Source organism: Ochlerotatus camptorhynchus, unplaced genomic scaffold (genome assembly GCF_037179485.1).
Source record: "Ochlerotatus camptorhynchus isolate MF236.1 unplaced genomic scaffold, CSIRO-AGI_Acam_v1.1 ptg000006l, whole genome shotgun sequence".
Classification (NCBI taxonomy): Eukaryota; Metazoa; Arthropoda; class Insecta; order Diptera; family Culicidae; genus Ochlerotatus; species Ochlerotatus camptorhynchus.
In genome coordinates, this window is record NW_027040498.1 from 218,879 (window position 1) to 231,615 (window position 12,737).

The window sequence follows — 12,737 nt, forward strand, 5'->3', positions numbered from 1 at the left end:
TTCAGAATTCTGACACTACGTGGCACAAGGTGCTACTGTGCATGTAAAATTGAGCATTTATTGATTTATTTTATCTCGTGATCGCGATGACCTAGAAAGTTCGAGTCTTCAGCAAAGTTGTTCAGAATATGGTCGGTATAGTTCGAAATTATATCACTAGGTGGCGCTAGTGTGCATGTAATTTGATAGAACGTTCGAGTCCTCAGCAATGTTGTTTAGAAGACTAAGTTCGTCCGGAAGATAGTTAGTATTGTTCAGAATTCTGTCACTACGTGTCGCTAGTGTGTATGTAAAATTGAGCTTTTCTGTAATTATATTATCTCGTGATACCGACCACCTAGAAAGTTCGAGTCTTCAGCAAAGTTGTTCAGAAAGCCATGGCCTAGCGGATAGTATTTAGTTCGTTTTGGAATCATGTCACTATGTGCCGCTACTGTGCATGCAAAAATGTGAAATGTATCGGATCTGAGAAGTTTGTTTTGGAATAACTTCAAAATAAAATGAATCGGGTCTGACAAGTTTGGAATCACTTGAATATGAAGTGAACCAGACCTGCACAATTTAGATCCACTTGAATATGAAGTGAATTCAAACAGAATTGTTTGGAATCGCTTGAATATGAAGTGAATCACACCTGAAAAGTTTGGAATCACTTGAATATGAAATAAACCAGACATGAAAAGTTAGGAATCATTTGAAAACACTACCAGTCATAAGTATGGAATCACTTAGAAAAGTATTGCAACACTCACCTCAAAAAGTATAGCATGACCCAAAAGGATTTTATTATTTTTTTTCAATTCACCCCAATTTACACTGACTCACTTCAGAAAAGTTTTGAACTTGTTCGGAAAGTACACTGCAGAAAGTCTAAGTTGATTGATGACCGTTTTGTAGAATAATTGCATACCTTTTTCGACGATTTTTGCTTTTAATTCTACTGCTTTTTTATCACTTTCACTAATTCACTTTCACTAATCCACTTTCACTATCACTTTGAACTATAACAGATACGTATTTTGTTCACTACTTGAAAGCTTCTTCAGTGTCAAGTCTATGACTGAATCAATTCAATAATGCTTAAAACTACTTTGGAAAGTACTGAATCACTTCAAAAGTGTTCGGAATAATTTTAGAAAGTTTTGAATAACTCCAAGAAAGTACTGAATGAATTACTTCAGAGAAGTTAAGAATCATTACAGAAAGTACTTGATCACTTCAGGATAGTTTGGAATAACTTCAAACAGTACTGAATCACTTTACAAATGTCTTCAATCATTTCGGAAAGCACTGATTCACTTCAGAAGAGTTTTGAATTATTTCTGAAAGTACTGAATCTCTTTAGAAATATTCGGGGTCACTTTGAAAAGTACAGAACCACGTCGGAAAAGATTAGAGTTACTTCAGAATTTACTGAAGAGTTTGAAATCACTTTCGCAAGTACTGATTCACTTCGAATAGAAATGGATCACTAAAGAAAAGTTTGGAATCCCTTCAGAAAGTATTGAATTATTTCAGAAAAGTTCAAAATCACTTCAAATACGAGTTCGGAAAGTACTGAATTACTTTGGACATTTTGGAATCACTTTGGAATGTATTGAATCATACCACAAAAGTTTTTTTTTATCGCTTCCGCAAGTACTGCTTAACTTTGGAAAGAACTTAATCCTTTAAGAAGAGTTTGGAATTACTTCAGAACGGACTGAATAACTTCAGAAAAGATCGGAATCACTTCGGAAGATACTGAATCACTTCAGAATTTTTTTTTAATTACTCCGGAATGTATTTAATCAATTCATACAATTTTGAAGTCACTTATTCATTTTTAAACTTCTGTTGAACTATTTATCGATGCATTAAATAGTGTTAACCTCTTGGTTTCATTATTTTGACTTTCGTTGGGAAATGTTTTCCGATTTTTCCCGAGATTTTCTTCTGACTTCTGTCTGATTTTTTTTAACTTGCTTTAGTTGCTTCGAAAAGCCATTCTGGCTACCCAGGACAGTTTTTTCGACTTCCCTGTAACTTCTCTTGGAAGTTTCTCACGAAATCCCGTGGATGCGTCTTTGAACTTTCTTCTAACTTCCTTGATGGAGATTTTTCCGACATCGACTAGAAGTTTATGATTGTCACCGTCTTGTTATTAGATGATAGTGCCAAGCCTCTTCTGTAAAAATGAAACTGTCTTCCGAGTTTCTCCAGAAACCTTCCGGATTTTCCCGGAAATTTATTCAATTGCCTCCGGAAGCTTCTTCAACATTCCCTCGGACATTTGAGGTTTCTTTCGTCTTCCCCTGGAAGTTTCTTCCTGTTACCTCCAGAAGAGCTGTAGCCTGCTTCTTGAATTGTAGCAATCTTCTGACTTCTGAGATCGTGCTAAATTTCACGTTAAATGTTTACCGACGGAAGTTTTCTCCAATTTGCTTAAGAAACTCCGTCTATCTTAACATCGCGAGAGGGGATGACGCGATACTCCATGTTAAAATCATATGGTCAGAAAATTCATGCAATCAGATGCTACACACCCAGTTTGTTGGGTCTCACTTTTTCCATTAAAACTCCCGATAAATAAGTCTTAATTTCGTTTGCTATTTGTAGCGTATTCAGGGGTTTACTTTTGAGCAGATAATATACAACTCCTTGGCCCAGTCGAAGACGGTTGGTAATATCCGGTACGCGAGGCAGTGGTACCGTAAGACGTTTCACCTGCCCCTCTATCTTCGACAAGGAATTATTATAATAAATATTGAATCCATGCTAGTAACCCAAGTCCAAACCTAATAAAACCCAAATAAGAGCATACGTAGGATTCCTTTAACCTAATAGCAACTAACCACCAACAGCTGTAAATAAATCTTTGCTCACCAAACCGTCCCAAATTATTTGCCACACCCCCATCGTCCGGAGTCCATCCGTGATTCATGCATCATCGTTTTGTTCTCTTCACGTGGAAAATACGACAATAATGCTTTTCTTTCAGGAGCCTGGGATCATAATGCACCGGCAAATTTACCTGCACTTCTGCTAAACCTAAACTACTATTTGTTTGGAGGATGACTTTCGGAATATCTTTATTGATTTCTAAATTTCTCGCATGTTTTATTTTAAATACCTTCTGCACGATTAAGATTCAATTTTGACTAACAATTAGCCTAGATATAAGCTTCATTGAAAGTGTTATGCCTTATTAAATAATCCCAATAGATATATGTAAATTGATGTAACAATAAACTTAGTAGCGATGGCTGAATCCATTTGACGACAATTCTCTGCAATATCCCCCAAATTCGCTATCATCCATCATTGCAGACTGCAAGGTTTTAAGAAAAATTCCGAGGACGACCCCAAAGAGGACGGTTTACTGCCACAGAAGCTCGGAATGCTCCTGAGCGTGCCGCGTACACCGGGTACAGAATCTGGACAGGTAAGTTCGCCTTTCATGGTATCTAGTTATCTGGACACAGTCTCACATGTAGCTTCGATTTTCCACAGACTGGTCGCAGCCGGAAGTGCAGTATCGTACAGGAGGAAGAGGACGATGAGGACGACGTTACTGGTGCTGGTCACGAGGAGCTGTCGACCCCGTTGAACCGCCGGGGTTCCCGATCGGAGGGCCGGCTCAACATTACCGTACAGGATCGGATAGCGGAATCCGAACGACTGAAGGTGGACGCAAAAAAGCAAGCGGAAGCCAATGAGAAGGAATTGCAACAGCAGCAGGAGCAGGAGCAGGAAGCGAAGGAAAACTCCGCTTCGGCAGTACAGAGCGCATTCGAAGGAATCGGGAATGTGACGTTGATTACGAGTGAAAATAGTTGTACCAAAGATAGGCTCGGAATAGCTGGTGGTGGATTACATCGGAAGGTTCCGGAGATCAAGAGGGGGTTGGATTTTTCCAAGAAAACATCCGTCCTCAAACCCCAGGGGAACGTTAGAGGCGGTTCGTTTGATAAATGCATTGCCAGTATTGAGGATTCGGAGTTGGTCCGTACGAAGATCATCACCGGTAGTGCGACCATAACAACTCCGTTGACAATTAATATTGAAAATGCTTCGAATATTCCCAAATACAAGACGATGCCATCGCCAACGCGGGTACATACCATCCTAAATTCGAACACTAATTGTTTGAATGAAATTTTTGAAGAAGGAACTGATGTTGGGAGTTCGGATAGTACAACGACAACTCCTCGACCGGTGGTGAGGAATCAGTTCAACGTCCGAACCCAAAGTCAAGGTGGAAATGGCAACAATGTCCATCGACGGACAAAGTTCAACAAATCTCGGACGGCTTCCTGCAGTAGTTCGGACGCTTCGGATGACGATTCGGAAAATAGGAAAAAGCGAGCGCACAAAATCGTCGATTCCACTGTGAAACCACAGACCCAACGTCGTGATTCTCATGATGATTCAAGCGATTCACAAGATCCGGGCAATGCTGCAGCACCTTCCGGCAACCAGGCCGGATCTTGCGTAAGAGCCATCATGAGTGGAGCTACGAATAACACTTCTAATAACGATAGCAGTAACCAAACAGTCACGGAGAAGCGAAACTCCGGCAACGGTAACCGTCAGAAATCCTCCCAACAGGTTGATTTCCGTCGACACCGAGGTCGGAGGAGACCCGTGGAGACGCGACTTCGTGAGAGTCAATCCCTAAATCGGATAACCGAAGTACAGGAATCCGAGACATCCCATTCGGCCGCTGCAGCAGCTGCTGCTGCCGCGGCTGCCGGTGCCATATCATCTACCGTGCCAACAGAAATTCCCGATGGGGAGAAGCCAAGCCAAAACACCGCCACCACCATCACCACCACCTCTAGTCAGGAGGATAATGGTTCCTTCGACGAGTCTAGCAATAACAGCAGTCATCCAGCGGAATGCGGGAATAGTCAAACGGCCACCTCCAACACCGGCAGCAGTACTTGTGCTGCTGGTAGCACCCATCCTAGCAAACCGAAAGGGTTCAGCGCGCGGATATTCCACACCTTCAAGAAGCAGCATCACCACCAGCAACCGTCGTCGAATAGTTCAACACCGAGTGTGGATGCCCCGGTTGAGGTCAAAAATGGTATGGCGGTTCCTCCCTCGGGCGATGACATCGAGATTGTGGTAGAGCTCACCAAAGCACTGAACGCGTCGGAGAGCAGTGGCAAAAGCACGAAGAAGATTAAAATTCTCGGACGATATTTTCAGGTATGTTTTGGGGCCGGGGCTCGGAGAGGTGATGGGTGTGGGAAGGGATCCGTAGCCGTTTGACATATACCGTGCCGATTCAAATTTCGGACACTTAAACTCGAATTTCGGACACTTTTAAAAGTTGATTATCTCGGTCGAATATGAACCACATGTCTTGTAAATTTTAAATTTTTTTGACTAGTGCCCTCCACGATCATCTAACATTATTACTTTGTTTCTAACTGGATGTAATATTTAATTAAAAATGAAAGTGTCCGAAATTTGAATCGTCCGAAATTTGAATCGGAACGGTAGCACAATATTGATTCGTCGTAGCTTCTTTAGAAAGATTATTTAGACATCCCCGAAAGCCTCCCTTAGCTCATTCGGTAAAGGCGCAGCTACCAAGCACGATCATGCTGGAGGTGGCTGGGTTTGATTCCCGATCCAGTCTAGGGATGTTTCGGGCTGGAAAGTACTTGCCATACAATTATACTAATGCAAAAATGGTACAGGCATCGAAAGCTTTCACTTAATAACTGTGGAAGTGCATCTAGAACACTAAGTTGAGAGCACGCAATAAGCTACTATGCGATAAGCAATGTTCATGACTTTTCTTGGAATTTTCCTCGCAGCTTTCATCCATCTTTAAGTGGCAATAGAATGTTTTTTGACTTCCCTTGGATGTTCCTATTGACTTCCACCGGTACATTCATGAAACTTCTCCTGGAAGTCTATTCCGGTTTTCCCTAGAAGTGCTTCTGGCTTCCTCCTGTAGATCTAATAGTTTTTTGCCAAGACTTTCTCTGAAAGTTCATCGGACAATTCTTACGATTTCTCCTGGAAGCTACCTCAGAGATCCCCTAGAAATCCTATTGACTTGTCTTGGAAGTGTTGACATTTTATACGATACCGTATGCGTGATAATGTTTGCACCATTGAGCAATGTCAAAATTAAAAAAATCTCAAAAATTTCGTTTTTGAGTTTTTTTTTATTTATTTAAAGGGGGTATGTTTATCAGAGTCTTATACCCCGTTCACATTACAGCGTATATCACGTGATATACGCTGTCTTGCAATGAGCACTCATACATCTAGTTTTCACTGGAAATCCTATGTATGAGTGCTTATTGCAAGACAGCCTATATTACGTGATATAGGCTGTAATGTGAACGGGGTATTAAACTATGTTAATCATCGATTGAGTTTCTACTTGCTGCAGGTAAGGCCTCCACACGCTTCCGGAATGCACGGCAGGTTCTAATAATGTAGTCTGGATCAATTTCTCTCCAGGTACGGGTCAATGTTTGTCTGAGGCTTGCTGTACTCGGGTGGCGTTTAGAACAGGCCTTGGCCTTCATAACGCGCCATATTGAGTAATCCAGCGGATTAGGATCGGGGCTGGATGGCGGCCACATATCATTCGCCCACTTCTGAGTGCGGTTCGAGGTGTGGCACGAAGCCCCTATCTTCTTGAAATACAACATTTGGCTTCGGACCGTACTGTTCTTTGATTCACGGAAGAACATACTTACTTAAAATCCCGATGTAGACCTCCGTGTTGACCTTGTCGCCTTCTGGAATGAACACCGGGTCCGATTTTTTACCATCGGAAGCCACCAATCCAAACACCATAACGCTAGCAGGATGCTTGGTCAGATACACGTTCTTGTGCTCGTCGGCCACGTCTTTTACCGGAAGAGAACTAATATACCGGTCGGTTCTGGAATTTGATACGGGATCGACGGTAAACATGCTCGACCGGATTTTTTCGCTTAAGGAAGTTCAAGATTTTCTTGCATCGTTCGACTCGTAGCTCCCGGATGCGGTTGGTTATCATGTGAGTTTTTTTCCGTGCCCTCGACTTCGCCCCGCAACCTTCCTTTACGATCTTCCGTGCCGTAAAGTCACTGATCCCGTGTTCCTTTGCCATTTTCCTTATTGAACGCACTGGATTCACCCGAATATTCCTTTTGATAGCAGCGATAACCCTCGGAACCCGAGCTGACCTCGGACGACCTGTGGCCACCTTCGCGGAGCGGATAGTTGTCCTTTCTTTTCTCGGTCTAAAACCCTTTTGACGGTCCACCGGGACACTCCCACGGCGATTGAAATGTCTTTTTGCGACATTTGCGCGTTGGACAAATCACGAATACGCTGCCACTTCGTCATGGTGCAACTGTCAAACTAAGTAAATAAGCAAAGAAAACCAAGGCATTGTATGCACAGGTGAAACGGGAACCTTATGTGTACGATGATGCAAACATTATCACGCATACGGTAGATGAGAAGATGAAAGTATATAGTTAATAGTTCCGTTATGGTACGGCAGTGTGAAAATTGTATAAAGAAAGTAGAAAGCGAGCAAAGGGCAATGTTGAGGAAGGTGCGAATCGGATCGAGCATCCTCTTTCCCAAAGTCATCTGTTGACAAGGGATGATAAGGGGTGCCCTCGCCGCCACCACTGAGATGATTGCCGATTTGCTCATGTACCTCAGACGTGCGAAAACATTCGCCACTCAAGTCGCCATCTGACGTAGGCATCTAGTCGATAGGTTTTGAAATTGCAGCTATTGTTTTGGTGAACTTTTCCAACACTGCTTCTACCTCTTAGAATTAAGCGAGCACATATGTAACTTGGATGAAGGTGTTGGGAGAAAATCAACTTCACACAATTGGTTCAAATGGCTTCACTAATTGGTTATTCCAGTTTCCTGATACAAGACAATCTTTAACAGCTTTAAGTTCAGGGTTCGATCTAGTAGCAACTTCAATTTCCCCTACATCAATCGCCGCTGATTCCTGAACAGCGAGAACTAAGAAATGGTTGTCTGTTTCGAATTCAACAGGATCCTCTGCTACTACCAGCCGAGACAGTGAGTTAGTAATATTTCCAGAACCTTTCCGATATTTCACGGTGAACTTGAAGGATTGGAGCCTTAATACCCACCGCTCAATTTGAGCACACGGCGAGGATGAAAGTGAGAAAATGATCTCTAACGGCTCTGTTTGGCAATAACGTTTCTCGGTTATGGTTAGGCTTTTGCTCGTATAGCTTATAATTCGAAGATCAGCATCAGTTCTACCTTTAAATTGAACAAGGACTGCCCCTAGAGCCACTGGAGAAGCATCCGCTATAATTCGAGTTCTCAACGTGTTATTGAAAAACGAGAGAGTTTGTACATCAGCGATCATCAATTTTAGGAGCTCAAAACTGTCTTGATGTTTCCTTTCCCTTCCCACGTGAATCTATTATTTTTGCAGATAAGTTGTCTTAGAGGTTCCGTTATTGTTGCTAAATCGGGAATGAATTTTCCGACATACGATACAAGACCCAGGAAACTTCTTACTTCTTCTGGAGTCTTTGGTTCGCGAAATCTTTGAAGCGCTTCAACCTTACTAATAGTTGGCTTAATTCCTTCCGATGAAATCAGATGACCAAGGAACTCAACTTGCTTTACTTTAAAAATACATTTGTCCTTGTTAAGCAATACATTCCGGAACTCAAGTACTCTGAGCACCTTCCTCAATGCTTCATCGTGTTCTTCTTCAGTGTCCCCCGAGACTATTATGTCATCCATGTAATTTACAACATTCTCACAGTCTGATAGAATATGTTCCAAAATCTTTTGGAACATCTCTGGAGCACAGGAAATTCCAAACATTAGCCGCTTGTATCTGAACAATCCTTTATGGCAAATAAAGGTTGTTATATATCGGGACAATTCTTCCAGCTCAATCTGAAGAAGTCGAAATCAAATAGAGTTTCATGAGTATACTATCTATACATGTATAATTTCTATAATTATGTAACCCCCGAAATATTCGACTACTTTTACAATATTATTTTCTCTTCTAGAGTTCTTACCTGATGAAAAGCATCTTTAATGTCTAATCGGCTAAAGAATCGACATGACTTAAAGTGGGGCAAGAAGTCTTCAAACGTAGGCATCACATGATGCTCTCTCTGGATTGCTTGATTCGGTCGCCGCATATCCACACAAAGGCGTAGATCACCATTGTCCTTCACAATGGTTACCAATGGTGATACCCAAGGCGATGGTCCCGTTACGAATTCGATAATATCGTTTGCCAAAAGCTGATCCAATTTATCTTCAATCCGACTAAGTAATGCAATTGGAGGACGACGAGCTCTTTGAACGATTGGAGTGACATTTTGATTAACGGGAATCCTTACTTGAACATTCTTCATCTTGGGAAATGGCCGTTTCGCTACTGGAATCACAGCGTTGATTGAGTGCTCAGGATACGGAAGTCCAATTTTCAGCACTCTTAAACACTTCGCAGTTTCCTTTCCAAGTAGCGACTGCAATCCACCTACCACAACATAGAATATTGCAATGGTTTCAAATTTGCTGCTATTTGATTCCACTGAAATGACGGCTTCAAACACGTGTACGATTTCCAATGGTTTAGCTTCTCGACCGTATCCTCGAAGAGTTGTATTAGGAACATCTCGTGGAACCCAGCTTCTCACACCTTGTTTCTTCATGTAGGCCCAGGTCGCATCATCGATAATATTCTTTGAACTGCCTGAATCGATTAACACCTGAACCAAAACTCCTCCAATCTTTGTCCCACAGAAATTCGTCACCATCACCAATGTTAAAAATGAAGCTCTCTGGTTCAGTTCGATCAAATTTTTCTTCTGCCACGATAGTACGCACGTTTCCATACCTGGCTCTTTTCTCTGGATGGTGTGAATGTGGTCCCTCGTATCGTTGTTTGAAAATTTGTCCTGATCGACATACTTTTGCATAATGGCCTATTTTATGACACTTTTTGCATTTTCTTCCTCGGGCCGGACATTCACGATCGGTTGCATGATGATTTTGTAATCCACCACGGTAGCAGGTGCTACGGTTTTGCCTTGCTGATGTATTTGTGGGGCGCGAACGCGGACCGCGAATAAATAAAACGGATAAAACTTGTTGTTTTTAATCGACAATCTCAAGGAGCTCTTTATTGTCTCACGTGTTTTTCAACTCTGACACTTCCTCTTTTTCTCTGTTTGCTCACGAGGGGTGCGCTGATTGAAAGCAATACCAAGCACCATCCACTCCTTGATCGCAGATGAATGCCGGTTTGATGCGGTCGATTGAGATTCGTTGAACTTTCCCATTTATTCGAAGATCCATGAACTTTTCGTGACGATCAGCTACTTCGTACGGCCCTTCATACGGTTGCACAAGTGGTTTCTTCACAGCATCTATTTGCACGAACACGTGACTGCACTTTTGGAGTTCGTGATTTACAAATACAGCCGGTTTGACATGATGGTTTGGGTCAGCAGGCTTCCATTTGCGCGTAGTGGATTTCAGTTGTTTTGCAAATTCAGTGCGATCGTTATATTCGTCTGTTGACTTAAAATATTCTCCGGGTATACGCAGCGTCTGTCCATAAAGCAACTCTGCTACCGAGCATCCGAAATCGGATCGATAAGCCGTTCGCAGTCCAAGCAAGATTATAGGAAGTTCAGCAGTCCAATGTTTTTGACTCACTGCCATTATGGACGCCTTGAGTGTTCGGTGGAATCGCTCCACCAAACCATTTGACTGTGGATGGTAAGCTGTCGTTCGAACATGTTTTGATCCTATCGCCCTTGATAACTCACGAAAAAGGTCCGACTCGAATTGCATTCCCTGGTCTGTCGTTACAGTCTCAGGTATTCCGAAGCGTGCAATCCACGTATCGACAAATGCGCGAGCCACTGTTTCGGCGGTCATATCGTGTAATGGAATCGCCTCCGGCCACCGAGAATAACGGTCTATGATTGTTAACAGATAACGATATCCATTCGAAGGGGGCAGCGGACCCACTAGGGCCATGTGCACATGACGAAATCGGCTATCCGGTAGGGGAATCTTTTCGATTGGTGCTTTCGTATGTCGATGAACCTTAGAACGCTGGCAGGATAAACAGTTCTGAACAAATTGCTTGATGTCCTTATTCATGTTTTTCCAAACAAATCGATCGGCAACCAATCGACGAGTAGAACGAATTACCGGATGTGCTAATCCATGGATGTGTTTCAGCACTGCCTGGCGATGTTGCAAGGGGATGTACGGCCTTACCTTATTTTGTGAAACGTCGCAATACAAGGGTACAGATGCCAGGGGGGTCTTCCGAGGTTCCAGTTTCAGTGAACTTGATGTTAATAGAAGATGCTTCAATTCGACGTCCGCCTGTTGGTCTTTGGCAACCGTTTCGTAATCAATTGCCATAGGAACGTTGATTGCTTCGATTCTTGACAGTGCATCCGCAACAACATTCAATTCCCCGCTGATATGCCGGATATCGCTGGTGAATTGGGATATATATTGTAGATATCGTTCTTCGTGCGGCAATCTGAAATTTGGACTTGAAGTTAACGCTGTTGTGAGTGGCTTGTGGTCGGTGAATATAATGAATTTCCTTCCTTCAAGTAGGTGACGAAAGTACTGTACGGATATTTTCATCGCAGTAAGCTCCCTACCAAACGTTGAGTACTTGAGCTGCGCTGGCGAAAATTTTTCGGAGTAAAAGCCCAATGGCTTCCACCGTCCTTCGTCTAACTGCTGGAGAACCGCACCTGCTGCTGTGTTCGACGCGTCGATGAGCAAACTTAGCGGTTTTGTAGCATCGGGAAAATGCAGCAATGTGGCGTCCGCTAACGAAGTTTTACATTCCTGGAACGCTTTTTCGGCGGTTTCTGTCCATGATAGCTTCCTGGAATCGTTTTTTTCTGTTGTCTGGGATAAGTCTCCGTAATTCGATCGGGGTGTCAGTGGCATGAGGAATAAACCGTTTATAACTGTTAACCAGTGCGAGAAACCTTCGAAGCTCTTTGGCAGTCGTCGGAAGTGGAAATTTGACGACTACATCGCCGCGATTTGGAAGTGGACGTACTCCATCCTTGCTAACCAGGTAACCAAGAAATTCCACACTTCGTTCCGCAAAATGGCTCTTGGCAACATTTATCACAAGTCCGTAAGATCGGAGTCGTTCGAACACTGCTCGTACGTGCTGATAATGTTCCTCCTCCGTTGACGAAGCTATGCAGATGTCGTCTACAAACACCACAACAAAATCCATATCGCACAATCCGAACTGCATCCTCGTAAATTCGAAAAGCCCGAACGGGGTTATGACGGCCGTCTTCGGAATATCTGATTCTTCCGCGGGAATTTGATGGTACGCCCTTTCGAGATCCAGTGTGGTGAAAATGCTTTTGCCCTGAAACGTATTCAACAGGTCGTGGATATGTGGTACGGGATAGCGATCTGGAACAGTTACCTGGTTTAAAGCACGGTAATCACCGACGAATCTCCACTGACCGTTTTTTTTTTCGGGACGCAATGGAGAGGACTAGCCCAACTGCTGCTAGACGGACGGCATATACCCAGCTCACTCATCAGCTGGAACTCCTTCTTAGCAGCGTCTAGTTTGTCTGGGGCGAGGCGACGACACTTGCTTGCTATGGGAGGCCCTTTCGTTTGAATGTAGTGGGTGACATCGTGCTGGATCGTTGTTTTAATTGTAGTTGGCAACGTCACTT

The 12,737-nt window shown here is 43.0% G+C and overlaps 1 protein-coding gene and 1 long non-coding RNA gene across 2 annotated transcripts in view; one reads left to right on the forward strand and one right to left on the reverse strand.

Annotated features, from left to right (window-relative positions):
- Positions 1-12,737, reverse strand: part of LOC135717403 (uncharacterized) — a 232,766-nt gene that overhangs the window by 214,836 nt on the left and 5,193 nt on the right. The gene's annotated exons all lie outside the window — the stretch shown is intronic.
- Positions 1-12,737, forward strand: part of Snrk (SNF related kinase) — a 178,055-nt gene that overhangs the window by 160,238 nt on the left and 5,080 nt on the right. Inside the window, exons 9-10 of the mRNA XM_065239457.1 lie at positions 3,310-3,424; positions 3,493-5,196. Coding sequence (XP_065095529.1) covers positions 3,310-3,424; positions 3,493-5,196 — 1,819 coding nt within the window. The remainder of the gene's footprint in view (positions 1-3,309; positions 3,425-3,492; positions 5,197-12,737) is intronic.